The sequence below is a fragment of the Achroia grisella genome, unplaced genomic scaffold (genome assembly GCF_030625045.1).
Source record: "Achroia grisella isolate CSIRO2021 unplaced genomic scaffold, CSIRO_AGI_Agris_v1 utg1241, whole genome shotgun sequence".
NCBI lineage: Eukaryota > Metazoa > Arthropoda > Insecta > Lepidoptera > Pyralidae > Achroia > Achroia grisella.
This window is the reverse complement of record NW_026712604.1, coordinates 1,338,005-1,350,812: the sequence shown is the minus strand read 5'-3', so window position 1 is coordinate 1,350,812 and position 12,808 is coordinate 1,338,005. Positions and strand designations below refer to the sequence as shown.

General features: G+C 40.0%; 1 protein-coding gene across 1 annotated transcript; it reads right to left on the bottom strand.

Annotated features, from left to right (window-relative positions):
- Positions 1-405: 405 nt before the first annotated feature.
- LOC131854666 (mucin-2-like) lies at positions 406-12,304 on the bottom strand (the record flags this gene model as incomplete). Its single annotated transcript, XM_059205798.1, has 9 exons — positions 12,281-12,304; positions 10,941-11,114; positions 10,108-10,237; positions 5,471-6,078; positions 4,703-5,101; positions 4,073-4,324; positions 3,098-3,940; positions 2,778-2,983; positions 406-631 (listed from the first exon to the last, which is right to left on the bottom strand). Coding segments are annotated over exons 1-9 (2,862 nt in total), but the record flags the coding sequence as incomplete, so codon positions are not given.
- Positions 12,305-12,808: the final 504 nt, after the last annotated feature.

Below are 12,808 nucleotides of genomic sequence, written 5' to 3'. Positions count from 1 at the left end.
CCGTTGGAATCGTAGTCTCCGAGGTAGTCGACTCTTCAGTTGTAGTGGAGACTTCAGCTGTAGTGGTCTCATCTGTTGTTGTTTCTGTAGTGCTCACCGTTGGAATCGTAGTCTCCGAGGTAGTCGACTCTTCAGTTGTAGTGGAGACTTCAGCTGTAGTGGTCTCATCTGTTTTTGTTTCAGTAGTGCTCACCGTTGGAATCGTAGTCTCCGAGGTAGTCGACTCTTCAGTTGTAGTGGTGACTTCAGCTGTAGTGGTCTCATCTGTTGTTGTTTCAGTAGTGCTCACCGTTGGAATCGTAGTCTCCGAGGTAGTCGACTCTTCAGTTGTAGAGTCGACTCTTCAGTTGTAGTGGTGGTTTCGGTTGTAGTGGTCTCATCTGTTGTTGTTTCAGTAGTGCTCACCGTTGGAATCGTAGTCTCCGAGGTAGTCGACTCTTCAGTTGTAGTGGAGACTTCAGCTGTAGTGGTCTCATCTGTTGTTGTTTCTGTAGTGCTCACCGTTGGAATCGTAGTCTCCGAGGTAGTCGACTCTTCAGTTGTAGTGGAGACTTCAGCTGTAGTGGTCTCATCTGTTGTTGTTTCGTAGTAGTGCTCACCGTTGGAATCGTAGTCCCCGAGGTAGTCGACTCTTCAGTTGTAGTGGAGTCGACTCTTCAGTTGTAGTGGAACTTCAGACTGTTCAGTTGTAGTCTCATCTGTTGTTGTTGTCAGTAGTGCTCACCGTTGGAATCGTAGTCTCCGAGGTAGTCGACTCTTCAGTTGTAGTGGAGACTTCAGCTGTAGTGGTCTCATCTGTTGTTGTTTCAGTAGTGCTCACCGTTGGAATCGTAGTCTCCGAGGTAGTCGACTCTTCAGTTGTAGTGGAGACTTCATCTGTTGTTGTTTTAGTAGTGCTCACCGTTGGAATCGTAGTCTCCGAGGTAGTGTCTTCAGTTGTAGTGGAGACTTCAGCTGTAGTGGTCTCATCTGTTGTTGTTTCAGTAGTGCTCACCGTTGGACCGTTGGAATCGTAGTCTCCGAGGTAGTCGACTCTTCAGTTGTAGTGGTGACTTCAGTTGTAGTGGTCTCATCTGTTGTTGTTTCAGTAGTGCTCACCGTTGGAATCGTAGTCTCCGAGGTAGTCGACTCTTCAGTTGTAGTGGTGACTTCGGTTGTAGTGGTCTCATCTGTTGTTGTTTCAGTAGTGCTCACCGTTGGAATCGTAGTCTCCGATGTAGTCGACTCTTCAGTTGTAGTGGTCTCATCTGTTGTTGTTTTAGTAGTGCTCACCGTTGGAATCGTAGTCTCCGAGGTAGTCGACTCTTCAGTTGTAGTGGTGACTTCAGTTGTAGTGGTCTCATCTGTTGTTGTTTCAGTAGTGCTTTCATCTGTTGTTGTTTCAGTAGTGCTTTCATCTGTTGTTGTTTCAGTAGTGCTCACCGTTGGAATCGTAGTCTCCGAGGTAGTCGACTCTTCAGTTGTAGTGGAGACTTCAGCTGTAGTGGTCTCATCTGTTGTTGTTTCAGTAGTGCTCACCGTTGGAATCGTAGTCTCCGAGGTAGTCGACTCTTCAGTTGTAGTGGTGACTTCAGCTGTAGTGGTCTCATCTGTTGTTGTTTCAGTAGTGCTCACCGTTGGAATCGTAGTCTCCGAGGTAGTCGACTCTTCAGTTGTAGTGGTGACTTCAGTTGTAGTGGTCTCATCTGTTGTTGTTTCAGTAGTGCTCTCATCTGTTGTTGTTTCAGTAGTGCTCACCGTTGGAATCGTAGTCTCCGAGGTAGTCGACTCTTCAGTTGTAGTGGAGACTTCAGCTGTAGTGGTCTCATCTGTTGTTGTTTCTGTAGTGCTCACCGTTGGAATCGTAGTCTCCGTTGTTGTTGTTTCAGTAGTGCTCACCGTTGGAATCGTAGTCTCCGAGGTAGTCGACTCTTCAGATGTAGTGGTGACTTCAGTTGTAGTGGTCTCATCTGTTGTTGTTTCAGTAGTGCTCACCGTTGGAATCGTAGTCTCCGAGGTAGTCGACTCTTCAGTTGTAGTGGTGACTTCAGTTGTAGTGGTCGACTCTTCAGTTGTAGTGGAGACTTCAGCTGTAGTGGTCTCATCTGTTGTTGTTTCTGTAGTGCTCACCGTTGGAATCGTAGTCTCCGAGGTAGTCGACTCTTCAGTTGTAGTGGAGACTTCAGCTGTAGTGGTCTCATCTGTTGTTGTTTCAGTAGTGCTCACCGTTGGAATCGTAGTCTCCGAGGTAGTCGACTCTTCAGTTGTAGTGGTGACTTCGGTTGTAGTGGTCTCATCTGTTGTTGTTTCAGTAGTGCTCACCGTTGGAATCGTAGTCTCCGAGGTAGTCGACTCTTCAGTTGTAGTGGAGACTTCAGCTGTAGTGGTCTCATCTGTTGTTGTTTCTGTAGTGCTCACCGTTGGAATCGTAGTCTCCGAGGTAGTCGACTCTTCAGTTGTAGTGGAGACTTCAGCTGTAGTGGTCTCATCTGTTGTTGTTTCAGTAGTGCTCACCGTTGGAATCGTAGTCTCCGAGGTAGTCGACTCTTCAGTTGTAGTGGTGACTTCAGTTGTAGTGGTCTCATCTGTTGTTGTTTCAGTAGTGCTCACCGTTGGAATCGTAGTCTCCGAGGTAGTCGACTCTTCAGTTGTAGTGGTCTCATCTGTTGTTGTTTCAGTAGTGCTCACCGTTGGAATCGTAGTCTCCGAGGTAGTCGACTCTTCAGTTGTAGTGGTGACTTCAGTTGTAGTGGTCTTTCTGTAGTGGTCTCATCTGTTGTTGTTTCAGTAGTGCTCACCGTTGGAATCGTAGTCTCCGAGGTAGTCGACTCTTCAGTTGTAGTGGAGACTTCAGTGTAGTGGTCTCATCTGTTGTTGTTTCTGTAGTGCTCACCGTTGGAATCGTAGTCTCCGAGGTAGTCGACTCTTCAGTTGTAGTGGAGACTTCAGCTGTAGTGGTCTCATCTGTTGTTGTTTCTGTAGTGCTCACCGTTGGAATCGTAGTCTCCGAGGTAGTCGACTCTTCAGTTGTAGTGGTCTCATCTGTTGTTGTTTCAGTAGTGCTCACCGTTGGAATCGTAGTCTCCGAGGTAGTCGACTCTTCAGTTGTAGTGGAGACTTCAGCTGTAGTGGTCTCATCTGTTGTTGTTTCTGTAGTGCTCACCGTTGGAATCGTAGTCTCCGAGGTAGTCGACTCTTCAGTTGTAGTGGAGACTTCAGCTAGTCTCATCTGTTGTTGTCTCATCTGTTGTTGTCTTCTTGTAGTGCTCACCGTTGGAATCGTAGTCTCCGAGGTAGTCGACTCTTCAGTTGTAGTGGAGACTTCAGCTGTAGTGGTCTCATCTGTTGTTGTTTCTGTAGTGCTCACCGTTGGAATCGTAGTCTCCGAGGTAGTCGACTCTTCAGTTGTAGTGGAGACTTCAGCTGTAGTGGTCTCATCTGTTGTTGTTTCAGTAGTGCTCACCGTTGGAATCGTAGTCTCCGAGGTAGTCGACTCTTCAGTTGTAGTGGAGACTTCAGCTGTAGTGGTCTCATCTGTTGTTGTTTCAGTAGTGCTCACCGTTGGAATCGTAGTCTCCGAGGTAGTCGACTCTTCAGTTGTAGTGGAGACTTCAGCTGTAGTGGTCTCATCTGTTGTTGTTTCTTCAGTAGTGCTCACCGTTGGAATCGTAGTCTCCGAGGTAGTCGACTCTTCAGTTGTAGTGGAGACTTCAGCTGTAGTGGTCTCATCTGTTGTTGTTTCAGTAGTGCTCACCGTTGGAATCGTAGTCTCCGAGGTAGTCGACTCTTCAGTTGTAGTGGAGACTTCAGCTGTAGTGGTCTCATCTGTTGTTGTTTCAGTAGTGCTCACCGTTGGAATCGTAGTCTCCGAGGTAGTCGACTCTTCAGTTGTAGTGGAGACTTCAGCTGTAGTGGTCTCATCTGTTGTTGTTTCAGTAGTGCTCACCGTTGGAATCGTAGTCTCCGAGGTAGTCGACTCTTCAGTTGTAGTGGTGACTTCAGCTGTAGTGGTCTCATCTGTTGTTGTTTCTGTAGTGCTCACCGTTGGAATCGTAGTCTCCGAGGTAGTCGACTCTTCAGTTGTAGTGGAGACTTCAGCTGTAGTGGTCTCATCTGTTGTTGTTTCAGTAGTGCTCACCGTTGGAATCGTAGTCTCCGAGGTAGTCGACTCTTCAGTTGTAGTGGAGACTTCAGCTGTAGTGGTCTCATCTGTTGTTGTTTCAGTAGTGCTCACCGTTGGAATCGTAGTCTCCGAGGTAGTCGACTCTTCAGTTGTAGTGGAGACTTCAGCTGTAGTGGTCTCATCTGTTGTTGTTTCTGTAGTGCTCACCGTTGGAATCGTAGTCTCCGAGGTAGTCGACTCTTCAGTTGTAGTGGTCTCATCTGTTGTTGTTTCAGTAGTGCTCTCATCTGTTGTTGTTTCAGTAGTGCTCACCGTTGGAATCGTAGTCTCCGAGGTAGTCGACTCTTCAGTTGTAGTGGTGACTTCAGTTGTAGTGGTCTCATCTGTTGTTGTTTCAGTAGTGCTCACCGTTGGAATCGTAGTCTCCGAGGTAGTCGACTCTTCAGTTGTAGTGGTGACTTCAGCTGTAGTGGTCTCATCTGTTGTTGTTTCTGTAGTGCTCACCGTTGGAATCGTAGTCTCCGAGGTAGTCGACTCTTCAGTTGTAGTGGAGACTTCAGCTGTAGTGGTCTCATCTGTTGTTGTTTCTGTAGTGCTCACCGTTGGAATCGTAGTCTCCGAGGTAGTCGACTCTTCAGTTGTAGTGGAGACTTCAGCTGTAGTGGTCTCATCTGTTGTTGTTTCAGTAGTGCTCACCGTTGGAATCGTAGTCTCCGAGGTAGTCGACTCTTCAGTTGTAGTGGAGACTTCAGCTGTAGTGGTCTCATCTGTTGTTGTCTCAGTAGTGCTCTCCGTTGGAATCGTAGTCTCCGAGGTAGTCGACTCTTCAGTTGTAGTGGAGACTTCAGCTGTAGTGGTCTCATCTGTTGTTGTCTCAGTAGTGCTCTCCGTTGGAATCGTAGTCTCCGAGGTAGTCGACTCTTCAGTTGTAGTGGAGACTTCAGCTGTAGTGGTCTCATCTGTTGTTGTTTCTGTAGTGCTCACCGTTGGAATCGTAGTCTCCGAGGTAGTCGACTCTTCAGTTGTAGTGGTGACTTCAGCTGTAGTGGTCTCATCTGTTGTTGTTTCAGTAGTGCTCACCGTTGGAATCGTAGTCTCCGAGGTAGTCGACTCTTCAGTTGTAGTGGAGACTTCAGCTGTAGTGGTCTCATCTGTTGTTGTTTCAGTAGTGCTCACCGTTGGAATGGTAGTCTCCGAGGTAGTCGACTCTTCAGTTGTAGTGGTGACTTCAGCTGTAGTGGTCTCATCTGTTGTTGTTTCAGTAGTGCTCACCGTTGGAATCGTAGTCTCCGAGGTAGTCGACTCTTCAGTTGTAGTGGAGACTTCAGCTGTAGTGGTCTCATCTGTTGTTGTTTCTGTAGTGCTCACCGTTGGAATCGTAGTCTCCGAGGTAGTCGACTCTTCAGTTGTAGTGGAGACTTCAGCTGTAGTGGTCTCATCTGTTGTTGTTTCAGTAGTGCTCACCGTTGGAATCGTAGTCTCCGAGGTAGTCGACTCTTCAGTTGTAGTGGAGACTTCAGCTGTAGTGGTCTCATCTGTTGTTGTCTCTGTAGTGCTCACCGTTGGAATCGTAGTCTCCGAGGTAGTCGACTCTTCAGTTGTAGTGGAGACTTCAGCTGTAGTGGTCTCATCTGTTGTTGTTTCTGTAGTGCTCACCGTTGGAATCGTAGTCTCCGAGGTAGTCGACTCTTCAGTTGTAGTGGAGACTTCAGCTGTAGTGGTCTCATCTGTTGTTGTTTCAGTAGTGCTCACCGTTGGAATCGTAGTCTCCGAGGTAGTCGACTCTTCAGTTGTAGTGGAGACTTCAGCTGTAGTGGTCTCATCTGTTGTTGTTTCAGTAGTGCTCTCCGTTGGAATCGTAGTCTCCGAGGTAGTCGACTCTTCAGTTGTAGTGGAGACTTCAGCTGTAGTGGTCTCATCTGTTGTTGTTTCTGTAGTGCTCACCGTTGGAATCGTAGTCTCCGAGGTAGTCGACTCTTTAGTTAACAAATAGATTTATTAAATTATTAGGCGGTTTTTTAGCATTAATTTCAGTCTATATTATTTATTATTACAATTAAATTGTACCGATTTATATTTTACATTTCATATTAATAAGAAATTTTGTTTAATTTTTGAAAAAATAATATATATAATATTGTTAGAATCTCAAAATATGCATTAACTAATTTAATTTATTTATGCTACCAGCTGTACACGCGACTTCACTTCGTGGAAATTAGCTTTATTTTTCTAAAATAACAGTAGCCTATGTTACTCCTTATTACATCGGCTATCTGCCAAAAAAAAACCCGTCAAAATCGGTCCAGCCATTTTAGAGATTAGCCGGATCAAACAGACAGACAGACAAAAATTATAATAAATGTCATTTTGGTGTATGTCTACCGTCTTTATATTCATAACCATGTAGTAAAAAACGGTTATTTCAATGTTGTAAACAGACAGTCCAATTTTATTTATATGTGTAGATTATTATTAATATATTCTAAATATTTACAACTGCAAGATGAATGGTACATATTTATCCACGTATTTTATTTTCGGTACTCTACCTATTCTATTACAAGTAGAACTATACCTTCTGATTGTCCTTTAGAATTAGAAGAATTAGCATCGATCCTGTGTATGCAATGACTTAGGGATCAGCGGAGGTTTGTTGTAGAATTCCAAAAATGATTAATGTTTCAAACGTATAGGTTGGTTTTTTTTTTTAATTTTTAAATACAATTATCCACAGACATATTCGTCCGTGCCTTTTTTAATTTACTTTAATATTATTATATTTCTTTAATTTCCACTTTTGTACAACTCCAGCCGAGATGTTACAATTTGCCTAACAATGGCACCGAGGCAGACCTTATCCGTCTGGCCCAAAAGCACCGCTGGCCGGCCGGGTGAGTTGACAACATGCAGTGTCACCTATCTTTATTAGGAGCCAGTTACATTTACCAATATGCATATACAATTATCTTGACGACCTCGGTGGTTTAGCGGTCAAGCACACCGCTTTACGACCGCTGGTCGCGGGTTCGATTCCTCGCACGGCACAAACATTTGTATACATGAGTATGATTTTTTGTATCGGTTTGGGAGTTTTCTATGTATAATATGTATGTATTTACAAAAAAAATATCTATGTATATGTATGAGTTATCTAGTACCCATAACACAAGCTTTAGCTAGCTTATCTTGGGTCTAGATGGTGCTGTGTGAATTGTCCTGAGATTATTATTATTATTAATTTTTTTTCCCAAAAATTCTCATCTCCCCTCTTAAGGAGAGGAGATGGCAACATACCCTCGGCAGAAGCACAGTCGGCCGGGGTTCAGGGCCCCAGGGACAGAAACCGGCGTTTATTATTAATTATATCTTACACTACTAATGCAATAGCTTGGTTTAGAATTATGTATGGTAGACGCGAACAAAGGCGTTTTGAATTACTATTATGTTGCAAATGTATGTACTGTGTCACGAGTCGTTATGGATAGCATTGATTCGTATGATCATATGCACTTAGGCATATACACGTGTTACAAAACTGGTAGAGTTTTGTAACAATATAAACATGTCCCTATATATGCTTAAATCTTTAAAACTACGCAACGGATTTTTAATAGATAGAGTGATTCAAGAGGAAGGTTTATATATATAATACATGTACACCCGAACGAAGCCGGGGCGAGTAGATAGTGATTTATAATATAGTTTTCATTTTCTACCAAAGTTTAAATTTATTGACAAGTTTTATTTTATTTATATTTTATTAGATTTACTAGCAAAGTTATAAGTCTAAACTGCATCTTAAAATTATAACTAGCGTCAATTACCTACTATGTACCTAGATACCTATCTAATAAAAATATGTATTTGAGAATAAATGTCATTTTCTTTTCAAATACAAATACCATCCTGATCATCTGGATGAATGGCGGCCCTCCACAGTGCGGTTTTCTAGAAACTTTTTGCCACGCACAACCACGTTGTGGAATCACCTTCCAGCAGTGGTATTTCCGAACCGATGCAATATTGAAACCTTCAAGGAAAGATCTTATTCCTTTTTAAAAGGCCGACAACGTACTTGCAATTCCCCCGGTGTTGCAGGTGCTCATGGGCGGCGGTAATCACTTACCATCAGGTGAGCCGAATGCACGTTTGTCCGTTTGTATTATAAAAAAAAATCCTCTCCAATTAAAAAACATACTTTTTACTTTTGCGACGAACCGACAACGTTGTCCTAGAATTATCCCGGACTGGATAATTTTCTATCTGGCAACCCTATATGCACCACGCTCGATGTTATGTTCGCACTGATATGGCCCGCTTCCTCCGCGTCTATACGGCGACACAGGGGACAACCGTGCATGCGACTCACCTGATGGTAAGTGATTACCGCCGCCCATGAGCACCGCAACACCAGGGGAATTGCAAGTACGTTGTCGGCCTTTTAAAAAGGAATAAGATCTTTTCTTGAAGGTTTCCATATCGTATCGTATTAAAACAGAATAATTAACATGGCTTTGGGTTTCATACTTAAAAATGTTGCTTAGAAATATTTTTTCTTTGTATATATAAATTATAATATTTCATGAGTTCTTTCATAATTGTGCGGAACGAATATATTATGTTGTATAAATATAAATATATAAATTTCGTATTTGTGACAGGTACCCTCATATGTCTGACATCGCATACTCATTTCTCATTAAAAAAATAATTGGTACTAGAAAATGATTATTATATAAAAAAACATATTTTTCCTAACGATTACTATTTATTTTTTATTTATTAGGAAAATAAAATAATAATAAAACCTTACATAACTAACAATTTAATGTATTGTATTGTACACCTATATTATTACACCTCGAATTGTATTGTATTACCTCTATTATTGTAACACCTCGACAATTCAGATGAAGATTTGAATCATATTATATTCAAATGTAGAAAATACGGACTAGACAGACTCATTCACGAGATTCAAGAGCATAGTAATAAAGTACCGAAGTCTCTAAAAGAGATCTTATCAAGGCCTGCACTTCAAGACTCTATATAAATTTATTTCCAACACTGTGAAGAAATTGTAATTTTTTTTAAGTTTTTGTATTTTATGTTGGGCTAAAAAGGACTTGATTCCAGAGCCGTAAAACATTAAATAAAAAAAATCACAATCACACTATGTCATGTAGTTCAAAGCTAAGTAGAACTTATATTAAATTCTAGGTTACACCGCGCGCTCGCCCTATGATTATAATTTTTTATTAAATTTAACATCTATACATCTATACATATAAATGAAATTGGAGTGTCTGTTTGTAACATTGAAATAACCGTTTTTTACTACATGCATATAAATACGGTATATACACCAAAATAACATTTTTTATAATTTTTGTCTGTCTGTCTGTTTGATCCGGCTAATCTCTGAAATGGTTGGACCGATTTTGACGGGACTTTTTTTGGCAGATAGCTGATGCAATAAGGAGTAACATAGGCTACTTTTATTTTAGAAAAATAAAGTTAAATTCCACGCGAACGAAGTCGCGGGAACAGCTATCTAACATAAAGTTACATAAGGCCTCCGCTGAAAATCAGGTTTGTAGCTTCAGCTGCAGCAATATGCTGAGTGGAGTCCATTTTAGCAATCATTTCTTTGTAGTACTGGTTTTTAATTATTGTTTTACTATATTGGAGTGACGGTTTGTACATATATGTACGTGTGTGTACAGGTATACATACTGCCAAATTAATATATTGTCTACTAATGTTAACACTTTTTTGCTAAATAAATGTATGAATGAATGAATGAAAAACTTTTTATTGTTCCTCTCACAGAAAGAAATTAACAATTACATAAATTAATATGCACACCAAATATAAAAAAAAATAACAATTACAATATAGAGGTAACAATGGGCGGCCTTAACGCTAAATAGCGATTTCTTTCAGGCAACCTTAAGATGTACATTATTATTATAAGTTTAGAATATGTTTAGGTTAATTACCTGTATCAGCATCCCTTGCATTGCCAACCGTATCGATGTCCAATAAGTTTTCTATTGCAATGTCTCTGCTAACGGCATCATCCAAATCGATTGTGTTTGATACATTCTGAGACTCTTTGTCCAAATATCTCTGCTTTAAAACAAACAAGTGTTAGTAAACAAGAATCAAAGCTAGTCATAAAAAAATGAATCTTAATTGAAATAAATTATGCTCGAAAATTGTCCACTGCGAAAAGTAGTTATAAAAGTTTAATATGCTAAAACGAGTTTTAATACAGAATGCCATCGTACCGGGCAACATTTTTGCAATATTCATTTATATACACCTGTATAATATTTAAGTACCTATAATATACAATTTATATACTTTGAAAAAAGTGTAAGCTCTGTGCGAAAAATAATTTACTTGACATCGCAGTGGTCAAGTTGTCAAAGGTACTTTAGGATGAGTTGTGTTGATTCATCTACTAAGTTCGAATTTTGCTGCCAAAAACTTGCCGCCCGGGTAATAGGCCCTATGTTGTTCCCCTCTAGATCTGGGACTGCCCGCCAGTATAAACAGTCATGCCCAATTTACACTCAGCCCGAGTTGGCAGGGTAGTGAGCACGGAAGTGTGGAAACACTTCCCATGCCATTGGCGCTGCCACTCGCGCTGCCCGGCGCTCTCTCGAATGTCGGTTTTTCGTACGCGAGTCAAAGGACTGGCAGCGCGAGTGGCAGGGGAAGCGGCTGAATGTAAACGTAGCATCAGCGCAGATGGGTGCACTATTCTCTTATCATGCAAGAAACGTTTATTGGCTGAGCTAGTAATAAGAAATAAAGTATAGTATACCTTGAGATCTGATCGTTCGACATCATCTGTTGAATCCGTCACGCAATCGTTGAGAATGGATCCATATCCCAAGGGACAGGTTACGTTTTGTGGTCGGTTGTCCACAATATTAATTTTCACCGATATAATAAGTGTAAATATGAGTATGCAGTAAAATTTCCGTAATACCTGCATCTGAAAATAAATAGAAAGGGAAATTATAAATTTTTAGTCGAGAAAAATATCAACATAAGTACATATATGCTTCAAAATATAGAGACCCAAATACACTAATTTCCGCGGTTTCATCCGCTTCAAATTTAAAGCCTATGTATTATTCTGATGTAGCTATATCTATAATATAAAAATGAATCGCTAAATGTGTTGGTAAACGCTAATCTCGAGAACTACTGAACCGATTTCTATAATTTATTTTTTTAGAATATTCCTTGAGGTACGAGGATGTTTCTTAATGAGAGAAAACATTTAAAAAATTGCCTAAAAATGCCTAAAAACAACGCTTTTCTGTAATCCCATATAAACGATTCTTAATGATACTTAAAAGTCAATTTGAACTTTAATACCATACCATTAAGTTCAAATGTTAGTGGAGAGGTTCTGGGAAGAATCCCATACAAACGATTCATTATGATATTTAAAAGGCAAATATATTATATTATATTTATTTAAACCTATTTTATCTATTCAATATAATATATAATCTTTCAATTACCTAAAATTAATTACATTAATACATACAATAAAAAAAAACAGATAAAAAAACACCTAAAAGTGAATTGCTATGATTGTCCCGTATCGTACCCGGCTTAAAGGCAAATTGAACTTTAATACCATACCATAAAGTTCAGGTGTAAGTAGAGAGGTTCCGGGAAGCCATGTGTCAATATTAGTCGAAAATATGTTGTCAATGATAAAATGTCACTTGAAATGTAGGTAGGTACTTGTCTCATTGATGTGCATATATATAATATTACTACAAATCTAAAAGCCAAAAATTTAAAAATTTAAAGTGTTGCGTGTTTGTAACTCATTTATACTAGGCAAGCCTCTTATATGATAACCCTCAATAATCTTCAACTGTTAAGTCTAAGGTCTGGAAGTTCTATTAATAATCAAATTAATCATGCTGCCCAGGAACATGAAGATCGCAATAAAGATGAAAGAATTCGGGTAAGACATCGAGCGATTGACGAGTCAAGCTGCTTTCTTTTACGATAGGTCAATTGATAATGTTACTATTGGACCTATGAACTCAGTTTACAATATTGTAAGGCATTTATATACATACAAAACTGGAGCTAATGGATTGTGTTGCGCATATGGAAAGGTGAACTTGATACCATTGCTTCCACCTCCAGAACCATTGTACTCATTGATTTTAGAAATAGGAACCGATTACGTACACTTTTTAAACAATATTCAACAATACAACAATTGATATCAAATGATTTTATTTGGAGCAACAAAAGTAGTTTGGAAAATTTTCATGCCATTTTTTTAGGGTTGTAATAGTATTTGCTATTGTATTTTTATTAATCACAACTATTATAACCCATATATATTTTTACACTTCATTTTTTTCTTTTACTTTAGATAGAAGGTTAAATATATCACAGAACAGGTTCACTGTTACCAGTGTCAGATAACGACTGCAAGACAAGGCTAGTATTTAGTAGTTAGAGCTAATAAAACTGCTGTGGGCCAACATGCAGGACATTTTATTGCAATAGGTGCAATAAAATGTTAAGTTAAGTTAAAATTGATGAAGTTGTCAATATTCACCTAAAGAATATCCTGTATCTTTATGATACTACAATGAAAATATAACTTCACTTCGAATGAGTAAAAATATGAAAATGTAATTTTTA